General features: G+C 43.1%; 1 protein-coding gene across 6 annotated transcripts in view; it reads left to right on the top strand.

The window, feature by feature from the left end:
* Window positions 1-19,111, top strand: part of SMARCA4 (SWI/SNF related BAF chromatin remodeling complex subunit ATPase 4) — an 84,964-nt gene that overhangs the window by 20,345 nt on the left and 45,508 nt on the right. For all 6 annotated transcript variants that reach the window (XM_081076521.1, XM_081076525.1, XM_081076526.1 and 3 more), the window contains exons 8-14: window positions 102-275; window positions 2,264-2,437; window positions 3,643-3,810; window positions 3,913-3,963; window positions 8,771-8,901; window positions 9,085-9,142; window positions 18,727-18,848. In XM_081076521.1, coding sequence (XP_080932647.1) covers window positions 102-275; window positions 2,264-2,437; window positions 3,643-3,810; window positions 3,913-3,963; window positions 8,771-8,901; window positions 9,085-9,142; window positions 18,727-18,848 — 878 coding nt within the window. The remainder of the gene's footprint in view (window positions 1-101; window positions 276-2,263; window positions 2,438-3,642; window positions 3,811-3,912; window positions 3,964-8,770; window positions 8,902-9,084; window positions 9,143-18,726; window positions 18,849-19,111) is intronic.

Genomic DNA, 19,111 nt, shown 5'->3' with positions numbered 1-19,111 from the left:
TGTGGAAGCAGCAGTGTTCTGCCTACCTTGCACTGTAATTGTGCATGTTGTGTGGACCTGACCAAGGTGTACCCATCCCAGTTTCTTCTCTTCTTCCAAAGCTGCGGCAGGAGGTGGTGGTGTGCATGAGGAGGGACACGGCCCTTGAGACGGCCCTCAACGCCAAGGCCTACAAGCGCAGCAAGAGGCAGTCCCTGCGCGAGGCCCGCATCACCGAGAAGCTGGAGAAGCAGCAGAAGATCGAGCAGGAGCGCAAGCGCCGGCAAAAGCACCAGGTGCGTCCCCAGCGGCTGCGCGGCTCTCCCTGCCAGCCCTCCTGTGTACCTGAGTCTTTACCTCGCGCATCCTTGAGTCTCGTTTGTTTTGTGTCTAAACATGCAGTTTCTCTTTTCTGTTCATAATAGTATTTTAGGCACTAAGAATGTATTAGAGAAAAGAACTGAGTGGTAGGGTAAGACAGGCCATAATCCAGCGGGTAGGCAACATTGGGAGGTGTTAGGATATAGAGGAGCAGGAAGCAGGGGTGGAGCGTGACGGGGAGCTGTTTACACAGGATGGCTGGGAAAGTTCCTTCTGAGAAGGTGAGCTCTGAGCAGAGACCTGAAAGAGAGCCACATAGATATGTGGGCAAAGAGCTTTCCAGATTGATGAGGAGGTGCAAAGGCCCTGGGGCTGAAATGTGCCCGTGTGTTCTATGAAAGGCAAGGATCCCTGTGTAGCCAGAGTGGAGTGAGCAAGAGGGAGAGTGGAAGGTGGTGAGGACAGGGAGGGGTGCTGGAGCATTGCAGGGTCATTGGCTGAGGGGACAACTGGGCTATTGCTTGCAGTGAGGTAGGAGCCACGGACAGTCCTGAATAGAAGAGGGACTGATCTGAGTTAGGTGTTTTTTTTATAAATTTTAAAAAAATTATTGGGGAAGGGGAACAGGACTTTATTGGGGAACAGTGTGTACTTCCAGGCCTTTTTTCCAAGTCAAGTTGTTGTCCTTTCAATCTAAGTTGTGGAGGGTGCCATTCAGCTTCAAGTTGTTGTCCTTTCAGTCTTAGTTGTGGAGGGTGCAGCTCAGCTCCAGGTCCAGTTGCCGTTTTCTAGTTGCAGGGGTCGCAGCCCACCATCCCTTGCGGGAGTCGAACTGGCAACCTTGTGGTTGAGAGAACGTGCTCCAACCAACTGAGCCATCTGGGAGGCAGCTCAGCTCAAGATGCCGTGTTCAGTCTTAGTTGCAGGGGGTGCTGCCCACCATCCCTTGCGGGACTTGAGGAATCGAACCGGCAACCTTGTGGTTGAGAGCCCACTGGCCCATGTGGGAATCGAACCGGCATCTGTTGGAGTTAGGAGCATGGAGCTCTAACCGCCTGAGCCACCGGGCCGGCCCTGAGTTAGGTTTTTAAAAGAGCAGTCAAGGAGACCAAAATCTGTACTCAAGTAGGATTTTTATTGATTCTGTTTATTGTTCACTCATTTATATTTTCTGAAGTTTTTCTATAATCAACATCTGTTACTGGTATCATTTAACATAACAAAAAGTGGGGTGGTCGGTTAGCTCAGTTGGTTAGAGCGTGGTGCTGATAACACCAAGGTTCCCAGTTCAATCCCCCCATGGGCCACTGAGCTGCGCCCTTCTTAAAAAAAAAAAAAGTCAACAATCAGTATAGTCTACTGCTAACATTTGGGTATATGTATCATTCCAACCTCATTTTTTTCTGTATACATATAGTAATCAAAAGTTAAATTGTGCCTTTTAAACATATATATACAGACATTGACCTGTTTAAAGTATCGTTGAAGCATGCCTTTTAATGTCTGCATTGTATTCCATCTCAATGTGTCCAGCATCCAGTAGTTTATGTAACTGTTTCCTGTTTGGGGACATCTAGAGTATTCTCAACTTTCCAGTGTTAAAAATAACACTGGGATAGGCATTCTCATACTTGAATTTTTCAGCCAGTCTCTGCTATTTCCTTAAAATTCCTAGCAGTGGAATAACTTGGAGCGCTGGGACATTAAGCAATTGATGTCCCTGACAGCGTGTCTCAGCGAGGTTGAGTGCCTGTCTGCGGTGTACAGCGGAGGGCCTCTCACCAGCTGCCAACACGGTTTTCTCCTCACACAAAGACTGCAGAACCACCAAGGCAGACTGTCACAGTACTGTTCTGATTAAGTCCTCTTGGTTTTAAACAAGCTGCCTTGAAAGTTTTGCCTCTCTTGAGGAAGTGTGACAGTGACTCCTGTCGAGTAGTCTTGTCTGTGTTTGTCGCTGCAGGAATACCTCAACAGCATTCTTCAGCATGCCAAGGATTTCAAAGAATATCACAGATCGGTCACTGGCAAAATTCAGAAACTCACAAAGGCAGTGGCCACGTACCATGCCAACACAGAGCGGGAGCAGAAGAAGGAAAATGAAAGAATTGAGAAGGAGAGGATGCGGAGGCTCATGGTAAGATTCTGCGTTTGTGACTTCGTGTCCCTTGGTGTGTGCACTGGGGGTTGCAGGGACAAGAGACCCATCTCCCTGCATTACGCTGAGTCGTTTTACTGCTCAGAGTTAGAGGGGGACAGAGAGAAAGAAAGGGCTTGGGTTTCTTCTGAAAGGACTGGCCTCAGCCCTTTGCCCGAACACACCAACCGTCAGAGTGACTGCGTGACGTCAGCCGGTTAGGTGGCTGTTGCGTTCTCCAGCACATGGAGATACAACCCCTCTTGGCCGTCAGCCGCTGGTGGTGTGTCTCGAATCCCACACCTCACCCACTGTGCGGATGCTTCTCTCTGGGCAGAGACTGCCAGGCACTGCTGTATGTACGGGACACAGTAGTGAGGGTAGGACCCGCCCGGCCCTCGGGGCTGGTGCCAGCCCTGGGGAGAGATGCCCGGGTGAAACCAACAAATAGTTTTGAGTGTTGGAAAGTGCACTGAAGGGAATGAAGCAGGATGAGGATGGGATTGACAGGGTGATACAGGAAGGGTGGGCATAACCCACAAGTGCGGAAATGTGGAGGAAGTGCCTCCTAGGGATAGAGGAACCAAGGGCAAGCACCCAAGATGGGGAAAAGCCAAGTGCTATGCACAGCAGGTGGTCCCTGCAATGGCGTGGTGCCCGGGAGAAGTCAGTCTCAATGACAGGTCACTTGGGACCATGACCCAAGAGAGGCCATGGGCAGGGCTTTGAATTTAATTCTGAACATGCAGGGGAACCATGGGAGGCTGCAAGCTAGAGGGTGATGTGATCCACCTTATTCTTAGAAAGCTGGGAGGGGTTTGCCCCGGGGGTCTGTGGGAGCCACGTGGCTTGGACCAAGTGGAGAGAAGTGTTTGGATTTGGGGTTGTGTCTGTGGGCAGAGGCGACAGAACTTGCTGTTAGCCTTTTTAAATATGTCAGAGCAGGGCTGTGTCTGTCCAGCAGGTCCTCCAGGGCCTAGGCCTGGGGAGGCGTTGGGGAAATACTGAAGGGAGCAGTGACAGTTACGTGAAAGGCACATAGTGGCACATACAGCACAGTGCCGCTGTGCGTAAGTGCTACCTAAATGTGGGTCTGGTTGCTGGTTAACAGCCCGCAGTAGACTTCTCGTTCTGATTTGCCTGCCTTGGGTGCTCATGGACGAGCATGTCTCACAAGCAAGTGCTGTAACCACACACTTTTGCAGGCGGAAGATGAGGAAGGGTACCGCAAGCTCATCGACCAGAAGAAGGACAAGCGCTTGGCCTACCTCTTGCAGCAGACGGACGAGTATGTGGCTAACCTCACGGAGCTGGTGCGGCAGCACAAGGCTGCCCAGGTCGCCAAGGAGAAAAAGAAGAAGAAGAAAAAGAAGGTGCGCTGGGGCCTGGCCGCATGCCTGCCCCTTGGTGGGACGGGAGTGTGTGTTGCCTCAGCTCCGCCATTAGGGAGTGACCGTGTCTCTCTTTACTTCCAGAAGGCAGAAAATGCAGAAGGACAGACGCCTGCAATCGGACCCGATGGTGAGGTGAGGAACCAGGGATTTCTTTTCGTGGCAATACCAGCCCTGGAGCTTAGGTCTGTTTCATCTTTCAGTTTTTTTTTTTTTTTTTCTGTAAACTACATAGGCTGTATGTGATGATGGTAAGAAGCCATGTATGTCCCCTGCCACCATCCCTCCTTGATACCCAGAGAAATGTTGTTAATATTGGGTGTCTTCCAGATCTTTTTCTGTTCACGTGCCACATTATTGATTTTTCAGTTTTTACTTTAACATAATTTTAGACTCACAAGAGAGGTGTGAGAGCAGTACAGAGAATTCCTGCGTACTTTTCACCCAGCTTCCGTTTTCACGTATCATTTTTTCACACGTTTCCATAGTGTAGTGGTCATCACGTTCACCTACCACATCTCATTTTTTTTTAAGCCATTTGAGAGTCATGTAAACGTGATGGCACTTTACTTTTGTATGTTCCAGTGTACATTTCCTAAAAATAAGGTCATTTTTTTCATAACTGTACAATGATCAAAAACTGGAAATGAATATGGACGCAATGCTATGATCTAATCCACGGCCCTTATTAAGGTTTTGCCAGTTGTCCTGTTGTCCTTCACGGCAACAGACAGCCCCGGTCACACATGACACTCAGTGGTGGTCTCTTGCATCTCTTTTGAAATTGAACAGCTCCTCGCTTTTTCTTGCCTTTTATGACCTTGGCATTTCTAAAGAGCACAGACCAGATATTTCCTATAGTGGCCTCCAGTTTGGATGTGACTGATGTTTCCTTGTGATTAGATTCAGGTTACGTGTTTTCTCAGGAACGACCGTGAAGTGACACTGTACTTCTTGGTGCGTCACATCGAGTATATGGCGTAGATTTGTTCCATCACTGGTGGTGTTGACCTTGATCCCTTGGTGTCGGCCAAGGCAAGTCCCCTGTAAAGTTACTGCTTTTCCTTTTGTGATTATTAAGTACCTTGTGGGGAGATACGTGAGGCTGTGTACACATATTGTAACTCCTCAGACTTACACCCACTGGTGTCAGCGTCTGTTGGTTATCTCTGCCTGTATCAGTTTTTGCTTCAATGGTTATGGAATGCTGATTTTCCCCATCATTCTTTTGGGTTTTGTAGTTGGCTTTCTGTAGGAAGGAAAAGCTTTCTCTTTTTTTTTCCGTTTGGCCCATGGGCTGTAGTTTGCCAGCTCTTGGTGCCGATTCCTGGATTGTTATTTAGTTTAATGGATTCACGTAGTTTAATCCTTCACTGTCGTTTATGCTCAAATTGCTCCAGTTTAGGCCAGTAGGAGCCCCTTCAGATTGGCTCCTGCGTTCTTTTGACATGTCCCCATCATTCTTTGGGGGCTTCCTGACTTCTTTGCACACTGGAATGGTCCAGGCTCACTGTCTGCTTTTCCTGCCTAAGCCCTGGAGTGAACCATTTCTTCATGGAGCCCTGGCTCCTTTTCTCGGAGAAAGATATTTAGAAACCAGGGTCTAGGAGGGCTCATTGTTCTTGGAATATCATTGCTTCTAGGCCCTCTCAGTGGACAGATGTAGGAAATAGGTGTACGTATGCTTCACATTTGCATTGCTAGCTGTATAAAAAACCTTGACATCACGCTGATGCCAGCAATTCTCACCCAGTACCATGGGGTTATTTCTGTCCTCCTCCCTTTCCATGTTGAAACAACAGAAACCTGGCTCCCATTAGTTACGATGTGTTTCCTTATTTGCTCAGTCCTAAAATATGCAGGATGTTATATTCAGAATTGCTAGCGTGTTGCCCTCCGCAAAAGGAGTCTTCTAGCTAGAGGTCAGTTTTTGTTTGGAGATCTTCCTCCCGAGAGTCTGTGCTCCAAATACTGGGTACAAAAGTTACTTGGCATAGTTTCCTTCTTGTGCCCCAATAGTGTGGTTTGCTCCACCTTTATTGGTTTTATTTATTCATTGTTTATTTATTTAGTGTGTGAAACACTAGCTTGTTCCAAAAGTCATAACCATACAAAGTGGCCCACTCAGGGAGAAGTGCTGTCCCCACATGCCCATCTTTCCATAACATTCCTGCCCGCCTCCTGAAGGCAGCCGTTCCAATGTAATACACTCGTTTGGAAGAGAAATGTATAAAACTGAGATGTGTCAATAAGAAGCATACCTAGTATACTACCTCCCCTGACCCCTCCTCCCACTTCCCAGAGGGAAACCATTAGTAACCATTGGAATGTTTGCTTCTGTTTTTTTCTATGCATGAGCCACTGGATGGTTTTCTTTTTCCTACCTAGCATTGTATCTCAGACATCTTCCCATATTAGCTCATGGACGTCACTGAAATGTCATATTTCTTACAGAAAAAATATAAGTGATAACGTGAAAAGTAAGAAGCCCTAGGCACGCATGTTGATCCCTGGGTGACATCTTCTCTGTACTTCCCAAAGTCTTTATGCTTATATCCTCATTGTTTTGTTTTGGGACTGTTTGGGTTAATTTAGACATTAGCCTGATTTTTCCCATTTAGTCGAATATCTTGAGCCCCTTTCCATATCAAGCCAGTAGTTCTATTTTCATTTTATTATGTTGATATATTAGAATCAATTTCATCATTCAGACTGATAGCTCTTTAAGTTGCTTCCCATTTATAGTTGTTACAGAGATGTGCACTGAGCAGCTCTGTTCTTCCTCCCATATTGGTGTCTATTTCCATTGTTTCCTTTCTCTCCTGTTGTGGACATTGTTGTAATGCGCCTTCGTGTACATTACCTTCTGATGCTCTCTTACCTTGGGCTGCCGTAACAGAATACCATAGCATCGTAGCCTGGGTGGATTAAATAACAGACATTTATGTTCTCATATTTCTAGAGACTGGAAATCCAAGACCAGGGTGTACAGGTAGCAAGGTTGGTTCCTGGTGAGGGCTCTCTTCCTGGCCTGTGGACGGCTGCCTTCTCCCCCGTGTTCTCACATGGGATGAGAGCGTGAACTCTGCTGTCTTCTTAGAGGGACACTAGTCCCATCACAAAGGCCCCTCCCTCATGACTTAATCTAACCCTACTCTCCCCCACCTCCTCTCCAAATACAGTCACATTGGAAAGTTGGGGCTCCTGCATTTGAATTGGGGGAACACAATTCAGTCCATAGCAGATGAACTCCTTTTCCTGTGGGCCATTTCCTAGGTGGTAACAACTAGTGATTAACTTGAAGACATTTATTTCACATGATTTTATTTAAAATGTTATATGGAATTTTTAGGGAAAAATATGGGGTGGCATTTTACTATAGTATAGTCTTTGTAAGATTGTTTGGGGTGTTCAAAGGAAACATCAGTTCAGGGAATTCTGTTGGGCAATTACTGCAGCTGTCCCTCTTGTGTAGTAACAGATGGCTGTGAATTGTCCTTGTTCCCAGCCAGTGGTTTTCAGCTTTGGCTGTAATCTGAATCACCTGGGGAGCTTTTATAAAACCCCAGAGCACTCGAATCAATTCTAGGGGGGGACAGGTGCAGGCATCAGCACCGTTAACCACTCCCAAGGCGCACTTGGGGGTGAAAGCCACAGAGGGTTTGTGTGGCAGGGATTGTGCCACCTTCCATGGTGGGCCACTCTGAGGGTGAAATTGTCATCTCTATGCTCTGTGGGTTGTGTTGATGGTGAGAGTATAGCACTTTGGAGGGAGGAGGGGAGGTATAAGTATACCTGGAAGACGCTGTTAATAAAATTTGAGTAAATGTGAAGATCTAATAGGCTTCATTAAACGTTTTATGAATTGGGTAGCATCTCGTCTAGCAAGCAGCTAGATAGCCTGAGGGATTACACAAGATGGAAGGCTTTTATAGAAACAAGGGTGGGGCAAGGAAATCATCAGCAAGAAAAATGAAAATTCACTGGAATAAAGTAAAAGTTCAGGTGATGACAGCTTCTCATTGGTTGAGCTGGGTTTCAGTTGGCTGGGCTTGTTGCTGGGCAAGAGGAAAACCTTTCTGTTTGTGTCGTAAAGTAGATGCACTTCCTGTTTGGGAGTTCAAGGTAGGTCTCTTCCTGTGCAGATCTGTAATTGACTTCTTATTTGGTATAATTGCTGTGGAGTGGTAGTGCGGTAGAGCTCCCTCTGTAGGCCTTCCGGCCTTCGATTTTAGTCCAGTTTAATAGTATCCAATGTTTTCTTTATTAATTTTCACAGTGAAAACTAAGAACTCCATCCTGATCCTGAAAGAGTTCTCCAGGAAATTTGAAGGGGGAAATGTTCATCCAAAGTTGATACCTGAATATGAGAAATCAAAGCATTCCATATTTGTTGCTAACAGGAAGTTAGTTGTTTCATTTTTCAAATTCTCCAGTTAGCTATTTAACAAAAAAGAATGAAATAACAAATACAGTATAGATGGAAGAAAATCAAGGGCCAGAGAATATGAATAGTACAGTCATTTGTGTAAAAGGGAGAAACCAGTCCTTGTTTCTTTTGCCTGGAATTGGTCTGGAAGGAGGCACAGAAGCTGATACTGTGGGCGTCTATGAAGAGAGAGCTGTCAGGCGGGGGGACGAGACGGGGGAGAATTCACACTTTATTCTACACTTTCGAGTTTTGAACTATGAATATATTACCTGTTTGGAAACGAAAACATCTATGTCAATTACCTCAAAGAAACTGCTGTCATCAATGGGTTATATATTTTTCCTGAATTATAAATATGCAGGTAACCCCTTTTCACAACTACTGGCCACATTTGAGTGCCATTTTCTGGCCATGGAGTTGTGAGGGCACTTTCCCAGTTGGCCATGATTAGCAAACACCTGAGGTATGGACACCACAGAACCTAAAGTCACACAGGTTGCTCTTTTTCAGCCTCTGGACGAGACCAGCCAGATGAGCGACCTGCCTGTGAAAGTGATCCACGTGGAGAGCGGGAAGATCCTCACGGGCACGGACGCCCCCAAAGCAGGGCAGCTGGAGGCTTGGCTCGAGATGAACCCAGGGTGAGTTGGACCTCAAGTTCCAGCTGCAAGTTCCAGGGTCCTGAGTCAGCCTCGTTCCCTGGGAGCTGGCTGGCAGCTGGGGGTGATTTTGCTTGCGTTTGGAAACAAGCCAGTTTGCTAAGGAAAGTGAATCATGCCAGTCTGGGGGAGATTTATATTAAAAACAGTAATATTTTTTTCTAGGTATGAAGTAGCTCCAAGATCTGATAGTGAAGAAAGTGGCTCAGAAGAAGAGGAGGAGGTAAGAATCCACTTCCTGCTGTCGAGGCCCTCAGCACTCTGTAGCGATGACCTCTATCCCTTATGAGTCTGTCACCCTGGAACGCTGTGACCCTGTCGTACTCCAGCAGGGCGTCGTAGGGGGCAAGAGATGGGCAGAGGCAGAGGACAGTCGAGGCCCCAGGCCTGGTGGAAGGTTGGTGCTTTAGAGAAGCGATGCCCAATGTAGTAGCCTCTGGCCACACGACTGTTTTAATTTTAAACTGAATTAATCAAGTTAGGTAGAATTTAATGTCCTTGATCATAGTTACCTTTCAAGTGCTCAACTGCCTCCTCCCCCACCCCCCCAAAATAACCAGTGTGAAGTTGTGAGCATTAGGTCACGTACAGGTTTGCTTGTTATAATCTCTTCTTTGGAAACATTATAAATGGTTTTGTGCATATTCTCTTAAGTCATTTAATTATGCCACGTTAAGGTGATTGCTAGTTTCTCCCTGGCTGACAAAGCTCTGCTGGAGAGCCTTCTCCTCCGTCCGTCTGCATTGCCTACTTGGGAGGGTAACTCAGGGACACAGTTTCTGTGGCAGGCGTGCTTCACGGTTAGCATCTGTCCAGCAAGGGGTTCTGCTGCACTCCTCTTCAGCTGGGCTCAGTGACCTGAGAGGCTTTTAAGGGCCTTCCAAAGCTTCGCCACTCCTATACATTTTTAAAAAGGATATTTTAATGGGCATTTCCTTGATTTCTATTAAGGTTGAACATTGTTTTAGGTGTTACCATTTAAGTTTCTTCTGTGAATGGTTTGCTTCATTTGCCTATTTCTATTCAGTTGTATTTTCCAACTGAAGTTTTAAGTGTTCTTGAGGTATTTACCTCATCCTGAAGTCAGCTTTTGTTCACTTATCCATATGTTTCTCTTTGTCCTGTTTTCACTCCCTTCCCTCCTTACCACTTAAGGTCGTCTGGAATTTATTAGGTGTAGACTATGGGGTGGAGCTCTACCTTTTCCCCCTCCCAGTAGTACTAAGAGAATTGGCATGCCATGTAACCCATCCCTTCTCCATTGACCTATGGTATTTTTGAAAAATGGTAGTTGGTATTTATATCCAAAAGAGTCCTTTTAGGATTACCTGTTTGGTTTCTTTTAACATTCTAATGATTCTTAGACCAGTGTAACATTTTGTTGTAATTTTTTTAACAGAGTTATGGAGGTATAATTTACATACCATAAAATGCACCCATAGGAAGTGTACAATTCAATGATTTTTAGTGAATTTTTGGAGTTGTATGCGTACAATTATTGCTACATGCCATTTTCATCACCCCCAAAAGCTCCCTCCTGTCAGTTTTCAGTTTGTTCCTGCCCCCTCCTGCCCCAGAGACCACCAATGCAGTTTCCGTCTCTACAGATTTGCCTTTTCCAGGTATATCATGTAAATGGAGTTATGATGTGTAGTATTTTGTATCTGGCTTCTTTCACTTAACATGTTTTTGAAGTTCTTCCATGTTGTTCTGTATATCAAGCGGTCACTTCTTTTTATTCCTGAGTCATATTTCATTGTACAGTTCTACCACGTTTTGTTACCCTTTCACCAGTTGAGCAATTGTGTTTCCAGTTTTTGCTATTGTGAATAATGTTGCTGTGAACATTTCCGCACATGTCTATGTGTGGACATATGTTTTCATTTCTCTTGGGTAGATACCTAAGAGTGGTATTGCTGGGTCATATGGTAAGTTTATGTTTAACTTTTTAAGAAACTGCCAAACTGTTTTCTGAAGTGTTGTGCCAGTTCCCAAGTTCCCGTTGCTTCACATTCTTACCAGCACTTGGTGTTATCTGCCCTTTGGATTATAGTCATCTTAGTGGGTGTGTAGTGACAACTTATTGTGGTTTTGATTTGTATTTTCCTGGTGACAAATGATGTTGAACATCTCTTCTGAGGCTTATGTATCATTCATATATCTTCTTTCTTTTTTTTGCTGGATGATTGTTTATTTGCCACTTGGTGCAAGGCACACGGTTACGGGATGGCAGCAGGCTCACATGTGGCTCAGAGAGGCTCAAGTTCCTTTTTGGTGTTTTGCTGTTTTGATACAAAAGAGCCCGACTGCTTCCGCTTGCTGCAGCCTGCCTCGCCTGTGGGGCAAGGTGGGGAGGGGCTCAGAAGAGCCTAGCGTCTGGAAGTCTGGTGGCTGGTGGTGGCCACTCAGGATGGGGCCCGGCCTTGGCTTTGCTGGGCTGGCCACCAGGCTGCTTCCTGTGGCTTCCTGAGCCAGGTCGCAGGAGATCGTGCTGCTGGAGGCCTGGGGAGATTGTGGGTGCTCTGGGGACTCCAGCACTGTGGCTCTAAATGGGACAGTGGACTTCACGAAAAAGAAGCTTGCCCACCAGTGACTGGTCAGCCTTGGGGAGACCCAGGTGGTGGGGGATGGCTTCCCCGGGGTACTCGGCACTTCCACAGGAGCTGTGACTGGAAGTGGAACCCAGGCGGCATCAGTAGTAGTTGTGGGTGGCTGTGAGTGAGCCACTGGAGGGATCGGCTGCCATGCTCTTGCTTGTGGGCTGGTAGATACCTCAGCGCCGACCCCTCGGGGCCTCAGTGCGAGATCACGGGTGATGGGGCGGGGGGTGGGGGCGCCAGCCCCAGAGCCCATTTGCAGAGGAGACTGTGTGAGACTGCTCCATGACCAAGATACATGGGACTCATATATCTTCTTTGCTGAGTCTGCTCTGATCTTTTGCACATTTTTAATTGGGTTGTTTGTCATCTCATTGAGTTGTAAGAATTTTTTATATGTTCTTGATGCATGTCCCTGATCAGATATATAACTTGTAAATATCTTCTAGGTGGCCTGCCTTTTTTTATCAGTGGGGTCTTTTGAAATGCAACATTTTTAAATTTTGGTAAAATCTAGTTTTTCAATTTTTTTTCTTTTTTTGTTTTTACAGATTGTGCTTTTGGTGTTGTATCTAAAAACTCTGAAGTCACAAAGAGTTTTCTCCTGTGTTTTCTTCTAGAGGTTTTATAGTTTAATGTCTTGCATTTGGGGTCATAGTTGAGTTGATTTCTAGGTCTAAGTTTATTATTTTGTATGTGGATATCCATTTTATAAAGCACCATTTTATGGAAAGACTACTCTCTCCCCCATTGAATAGTCTTGGCACTTTTGTGGGACATCAGTTGACCATAAGTCTAAGGATTTGTTTCTGACTCTCATTTCTGTTCTGTTGCTCTCTGTGTCTAACATTGTGCCACTGCCACTCTATCTTGATTATTGTAACTTCTAATTCATTTTGAAACCAGGTAGTGTTATTTCCCTAACTTTATTGCTTTTATTGTCTATTCTAGATCCTTTGCATTCCTATATAAAGTTTAGGGTCAGCTCATCAATTACTACAGAAATGCTTGCTGGCATTTTTACTAGGTTTGACTTGAATCTATATACCAATTTTGGGAAAATCGCAATTTAACAATATTTACTCTTTCAGTATACGAACATGGAATTTATTTATTTATTTATTTATTTTAATTTTTGGAGTGACATTTGTTAGTAAAATTACATAGATTCCAAGTGTACAATTCTGGAATTTATTTTTGATAATCTATTTACTTTGATAATCTTTAATTTTTCTTAGTGGTGTTTTATAGTTTTCAGAGTATAGTTTTTATACTTTCGTTAAATTTTTAAATATTTTATTCCTTTGATGCTGTTATGAATAGAATTTTCTTAATTGTATTTTTGAATATTTTGTTGCTATTACATGGAAAAACAATTTTTTTATATTGATTTTTTAAAATATTGACCTTTATCCTATTAATTTGCTAAACTCATATTGGTAGTTCTGATAGTTTGGTTTTTGTTTTTTGTAGATTTTTTTTTCTTTTTATTGGGGAAGGGGAACAGGACTATATTGGGGAACAGTGTGTTTTTCCAGGACTTTATTTTCCAAGTCAAGTTGTTCTTTTCAGTCTTAGTTGTGGAGGGTGCCGTTCAGCTTCAAGTTGTCCTTTCAGTCTTAGTTGTGGAGGTTGTGGAGGGCGCAGCTCAGCTCCAGGTCCAGTTACCGTTGCTAGTTGCAGGGGGCGCAGCCCACCATCCCTTGCGGGACTCGAGTTGAACCGGCAACCTTGTGATTGAGAGCCCACTGGCCCATGTGGGAGTTGAAACAGCAGCCTTCGGAGTTAGGAGCACGGAGCTCCAACCGCCTGAGCCACCGGGCCAGCCCTTGTTTTTTGTAGATTCTGTACAATTTTCACGTAAGGATCATGTTACTGTAAATAATGGCAATTTTACTACTTCCCTTCCTGTCTATGTGCCTTTAATTTCTTTTTTCTTGCCATATTGCACTGGCTGGATTCTTCAGTGCAATGTTGAATAGAAATGTCAAGAGCAGACATCCTTGCTTTGTTTCCAAACTTAGGAGTAATGCATTTAGTCTGTCAGTGCTGATTGGTATTAGCTGTTGGTTTTTCACAGATGCTATTTATCAGATTGAGTAAATTTTCTTCTAATCCTAGTTTTTTGAGAGTTTTTATCATGAACGGGCTAGATTTTGTCTCATACTTTTTTTCTCTGTTAAGTTGATTGGTTTTTGCCCTTTAATAATATGCTTTATTGCATAAATTAATTTTGGACATTAAACCAACCTTGCATTCCTGGGACAAGTTCTTCTTTGTTCTGGTGTACAATATTTTTTGTATGTCAGTGTTGCTAATATTCTGTTGAGGACTTTCGAGTCTATATTCATGAGGGATATTGGTATGTAGTTTTCTTGTGATATCTTTGTGTGGCTTTATGTTAGGTTAACATTTGCCTCATATAGAGTGGGTTGGAAAATGTTCCCTCCTCTATCTGGAAGAGTTTGTGAAGAATTAGTATTCGTCTTTTTATTTTTTAAAAAATTTTTTTAGTTTATTGGAGAACAATGTGTTTTTCCAGGGCTGCTCTGCTCCAGGTCCAGTTGCTGTTTTCAGTCTTTAGTTGCAAGGGGCGCAGCCCACCATCCCATGTGGTAATTGAACTGGCAATCTTGTTGTTGAGAGCTCATCCTCTAACCACCTGAGCCATTTGACCGCCCCTCTGGAAGCTCAGCAGCAGCTCATTGTCTTTAATCTAATTGTAGAGGGCGCAGCTCACTGGCCCATGTGGGAATCGAACCGACAACCCTTGTTGTTCAGAGCTCATGGTCTAACCAACTGAGCCATCTGACTGCCCCAGTATTAATCTTAAAATATATGATTGAATTCACCAGTGAAGCCATCTGGGCCTGGCCTTTTCATTGTGAGATTTTTAGTTACTATTAATAATTCAGTTAGCTGTTACAGGTTTTATTCTGATTTTTCTGCTTGAGTCAGTTTTAGTAATTTGTGTCTTTCTAGGAAATTGTCCATTTCATCTTAGTTATTTGCTGACATAAAGTTATTCACAGTAGTTCCTCACCATATTTCTGTGGGATCGGTGATATCTCTTTCATTGCTCTAAGCTTGCGTTATTGATTTGAGGTGCTTAAAACTATAAATTTATTGACGTGTAGATGCTTAAAGCTATAAATTTTCTTCTAAGCACTGCTTAAGCTTCAGTCTATACATTTTGATAAGTTGTTTTTGTTTTCATTCAGTTCAAAATATTTTCTAATTTCTCTTATGATTGATTGATTGATTGATTGACCCTTTGGGTAATTTAGAAGTTTGTTGTTGGTTCTGCCCAGTGGCTCAGGTGATTGGAACACCATGCTCCTCGCCAGTTTGATTCCCACCTGGGCCAGTGAGCTGCGCCCTCTACAGCTAAGATTGTGAATAGCGGCTCTCCCTGGAGCTGGGCTGCAGTGAGCCTCTGGACGTTGGCGTGAACTGCTGTGAGCTGCCGGCAACCGACTGCCTTCAGCCAGGCAGGAGTGCAAGGCTCAATACAGCATGTGCCGGGGAGCTGTGTCCTACACAACTAGACTGAGGAACAACCGCTTGAACCGGAGTGGGGTGGGGGATAGGCAGAAGAAGGGGGGGGAAATTTGTTGTTAAATTTTAAGCGTTTGATAATTTCCTAGATTTTTTCCTGTTTTTGATTTCTAATTCTCTTGTAGTAGGAGAAGATACTCTGTATGATTTTAATTCTTTTAAATTTATTGAGACTCATTTTATGGCCTAGCATTCTGGAGACTGTTTCATGCTCACTTAAAAAGGATTCTGCAGCCTTTGGGTGGAGTGTTCTATATATGGTAGTTGAGCTAGTGGATAGTATTGTTCAGGTCCTGTATATCTGTGCTGATTTCTGTCTAGTTCTATCAGTCGTTGAGAATGAAGTAGTAAAATCTCCAACTATTTTTGTTGAATTTATTTTTCCTTTAAATTCTGTCAGTTTTTGCTTCATATATTTTGATGCTCTGTTCATAGGTATACTTCGTTTTTATATCTTCCTGATATGTTTAATATTTTATCATACAATATCTGTATTTGTCTCTAGTAATATTTCTTGTTTTAAAGTCTATCTTGATCTATATTAGTATAGTCACTTCACCTTTCTTATGATTACTGTTGGTATGGTATATGTTTTTCCTTTACTATATGTTACTTTAAACCTGTCCATTGGAATTTAATTATTGATATACCTTTGTTTACATTTGCTATTTTGTTATTTCTTTATTTGTCTCTTGTCATTTTTTGTTTTTCTGTTTTTCCTTTAGTGTCTTCTTTTGTGTTGACTTTTTTAGGGTAACATTTTATTCTGTATGTTTCAGTCGTTACTAATTTTATTTCAGTTATTTGCTTTATACTTGCTCTGAGGATTACAATATGAATCTTAATTTATCACAGTACACTTCAAGATAAATAATAACTCCATTCTGGTTAAAGAAAGAAGTTTTGCTCCAGTATAACTGCTTTGCTCTTTCTCATTTGTGCTGTTACTGTCGTACATATTGCATATCTACATATGTTATAAACCCGACACACAGTCTTCTAATTAATACTTTATGTAGTCTCCAGCCTAAGTCTAAAGAAGTTACTAGGGTAGAAGTAAGGGAAAATGTATTTATAGAGTCTTTTATGTTGATCCATGTATTTACCATGTATGATGCTCTTTATTTCTTCTTGTGGATTCGAGTTACTGTCTGCTATCACTTCCTTTAGGCTTAAAGACTTCTTTTATCATTTATTATAAGGCATGTTTGCTAGCAACAATTCTGTCAGTCTTCGTTTTTGTTTTAAACTTTTATTTTTATTTAAGTGTGTTTTTCCAGGATCCATCAGCTCCAGTCAACTAGTGTTTCAATCTAGTTGTGGAGGGCACAGCTCAGAGTGGCCCGTGGGGATCGAACTGGCAACCTTGTTGTTAAGAGCATGGTGCTCTGCCCACTGAGCTAATCGGCCGCCCCTCTCAGTCTTTGTTTATCTGGGAAGGTATTTCTTTGGCTTACATTTTGGAAGAATAGTTTAGCAGGATATAGAATTCTTTGTCCACAGCCTTTTTCTTTTTGAATATGTTGTTCCACTACTTGCTGGCCTCTTGTATCCGATGAAAATTTAGCCACTAATTTTATTGATGTTCCTCTGTACTTCATGATTCGTTTTCATCTTTCTCGCTTTCAGGATTTTCTATTTGTCTTTGGATTTTAGCAGTTTGTCAACCCTCTTTTTGTATTTATTTTCCTTGGTGTTTGTTCAGCTTTTTGGCTTGGTAGTTTTATTCTTTCAATCAAATTTGGAAGTTTATCGTTTCTGTCTTCTATTGAGATTCTGTATTTCTTGATTCATTGTGTTTAAAGATGGTTTCCTTTAGTTTTTTGGACATGTTTATAATATTTTTGAACATACTTATAATAATAGTTTCAAAGATTGTATGCTAAGTCCAACAGCAGGGAATAATGACTGGTTCAATTGCTTTTTTCTGAGTATTTATCACACTTTCCTCCTTTTTGCTGGTATTGTAATTGTTAGGGGAAGCCTATTTTAGCCACTCTAGATTCTAACTTCACCTCTAGTGGGGATTGTTTTGGTGGTATTGTTTGTTTGCCTGTTTAGTAATTTACCTGGGCTAAATACATGGAATTATTTCCCCTACGGTGTGTGCTTCCTTTGGTGTCTCTGATCAATTTATTGTTTGGATTTTATTCTCATTTTTGTTTTTAATCCTGACTCTTAAGGAGAAGTCATTCAATTGGGCAGAGATTGTGCTCAAATACCTAGAGCCAGCCAGTAAGACTTCTGTCTCCTGCCAATGGGTTAGTGTGTATAGCGGAAACAAGTTTCACATTTAGGCCATTTTCAAGTCTGCCCTGGCTTTACTTTCTGCCAGGCCCTTTCTCATTTCCTCCGCTCATAGTCACAGCCTCAGCTACTGATATCTTTCCCAATCACTGCTGAGAGCCTCACTGCCACCAACAGTGCTGCTGGCATGGCGATTGCCCACCACCACAAAATGAATTAGTTCCCCATCAGCTTCAGCAGTCAGCCCTCACAGCCTGCCTGCCCGCAGAACCTTCATGACAGAGCTGTGGGGCAGGAGAAATTCAAGCAGTCCCAAGTAAGAACACTACAAGTTCCCACTCTTCTTACCCATAGGTCAGTGGTTTTTCAAGCATTAATACTTCTCAGTCTCCTAGAGCTCTGAAACGATTGCTTTTGCCAGTTCTGTCCAGTTGTAAAGTTGCTTTTTGAGGAGAGAATTTGCTGACTGCCTCACTCAGACTTAGCCAGAAGTCTCACCCCTATTTTAATTTCATACGTGTTAATATCAGTTAGGATAAGTCTGTACCCGTTATGTTTTGTTTTTTTGGGGGGGAGGGAGGGGGCAAAACATTTGTGCTATTATCATCTGTTCATTATTCCAAGTGATCTATGAAATCATTTTTCATGCCCCAAGGGAAATCCCACTGAATTTTGATTAATTACAAATATATATTTTTTAGTTTTATAGCAGTTCCATTATACATAAAGAAAATAATCTGCTGGGATTTTGTATATAACTTATACAGCAGGAATACAAGGATGGTTTAATATTGGGAAATACACACGTGTATTTTATCAACATGTCATGCAAAATCCCTTTCTCATCTGCTCAGTAAATGCTGAAAAATCGCTTTAATTAAACACAACACTCATACTTAATTTATGTTTATAGAAAACCTCTTAGTAAACTAGGATGCCTGTTATCACCAGTGTTACTTGACAGTTTTAGGCATTTTAACCATATTAATAAAACTGGAAGTAAATAAAGAGCAGTAAAGATTAAAAATGGGCTACGAAATGTTTAATAGTTAGAAAATCCATGAGATTCAAGTGAAAAACTGCTTGAATGGATTGGAGAACAAATGTGTAGTATACTTTGTTTAATGAGTACAGGGGAGCATAGGGAATCTACTATTAGTAACAAAAGTACAAAATACCCTGAGATAGCCTTAAAAAGGAATGTCTGGACTCTGTGCTTGGAAAACTAAAAATAATACACTGAGCAATTAAACAAAGATGCAAAGAAGAGTCATGACACATTCCGTGATAAAAGGCGTGAGAGTTTTACAAACATCACTTGCTTCCAAAAGTGTGATTTCCCCTGTGACTCCTGTGCCCACCCCTGTGGGATGGCCTGAAGTGACACGGGCTCGTCTATTGGTAGGAGGAGGAGGAGGAACAGCCACAGCCAACGCAGCCTCCTACTCTGCCTGTGGAGGAGAAGAAGAAGATTCCAGATCCAGACAGTGATGACGTCTCTGAGGTGGACGCCCGGCACATCATTGAGTAAGACGTCCCTGCACACGCTCCTACTCCACCAGCTTCCCGCAGGGGAATGGGCAGGACCATTAGAATCCCAGCTTCTCCCTGGATGGCACTCATCGCCATCCCGCCAGCAGCCAGTGTGGAAACACAAAGGGGAGTCCAGTCTTAGCAACCCCCTCCCTCCCCTGGGTTAGAGTTGCTGCCTTGCCTCTCCTCAGACTGTCTAGTTACACTTTTATTTACCTTAAGGCTCAGGTCGTGGGTTATCAAGCAGGAAGGGCTTC

This window comes from Rhinolophus hipposideros (genome assembly GCF_964194185.1).
Source record: "Rhinolophus hipposideros genome assembly, chromosome: 16".
Lineage (NCBI taxonomy): Eukaryota > Metazoa > Chordata > Mammalia > Chiroptera > Rhinolophidae > Rhinolophus > Rhinolophus hipposideros.
Note: the sequence above shows the minus strand (reverse complement) of the source record. Positions and strands in the feature narration are given on the sequence as shown.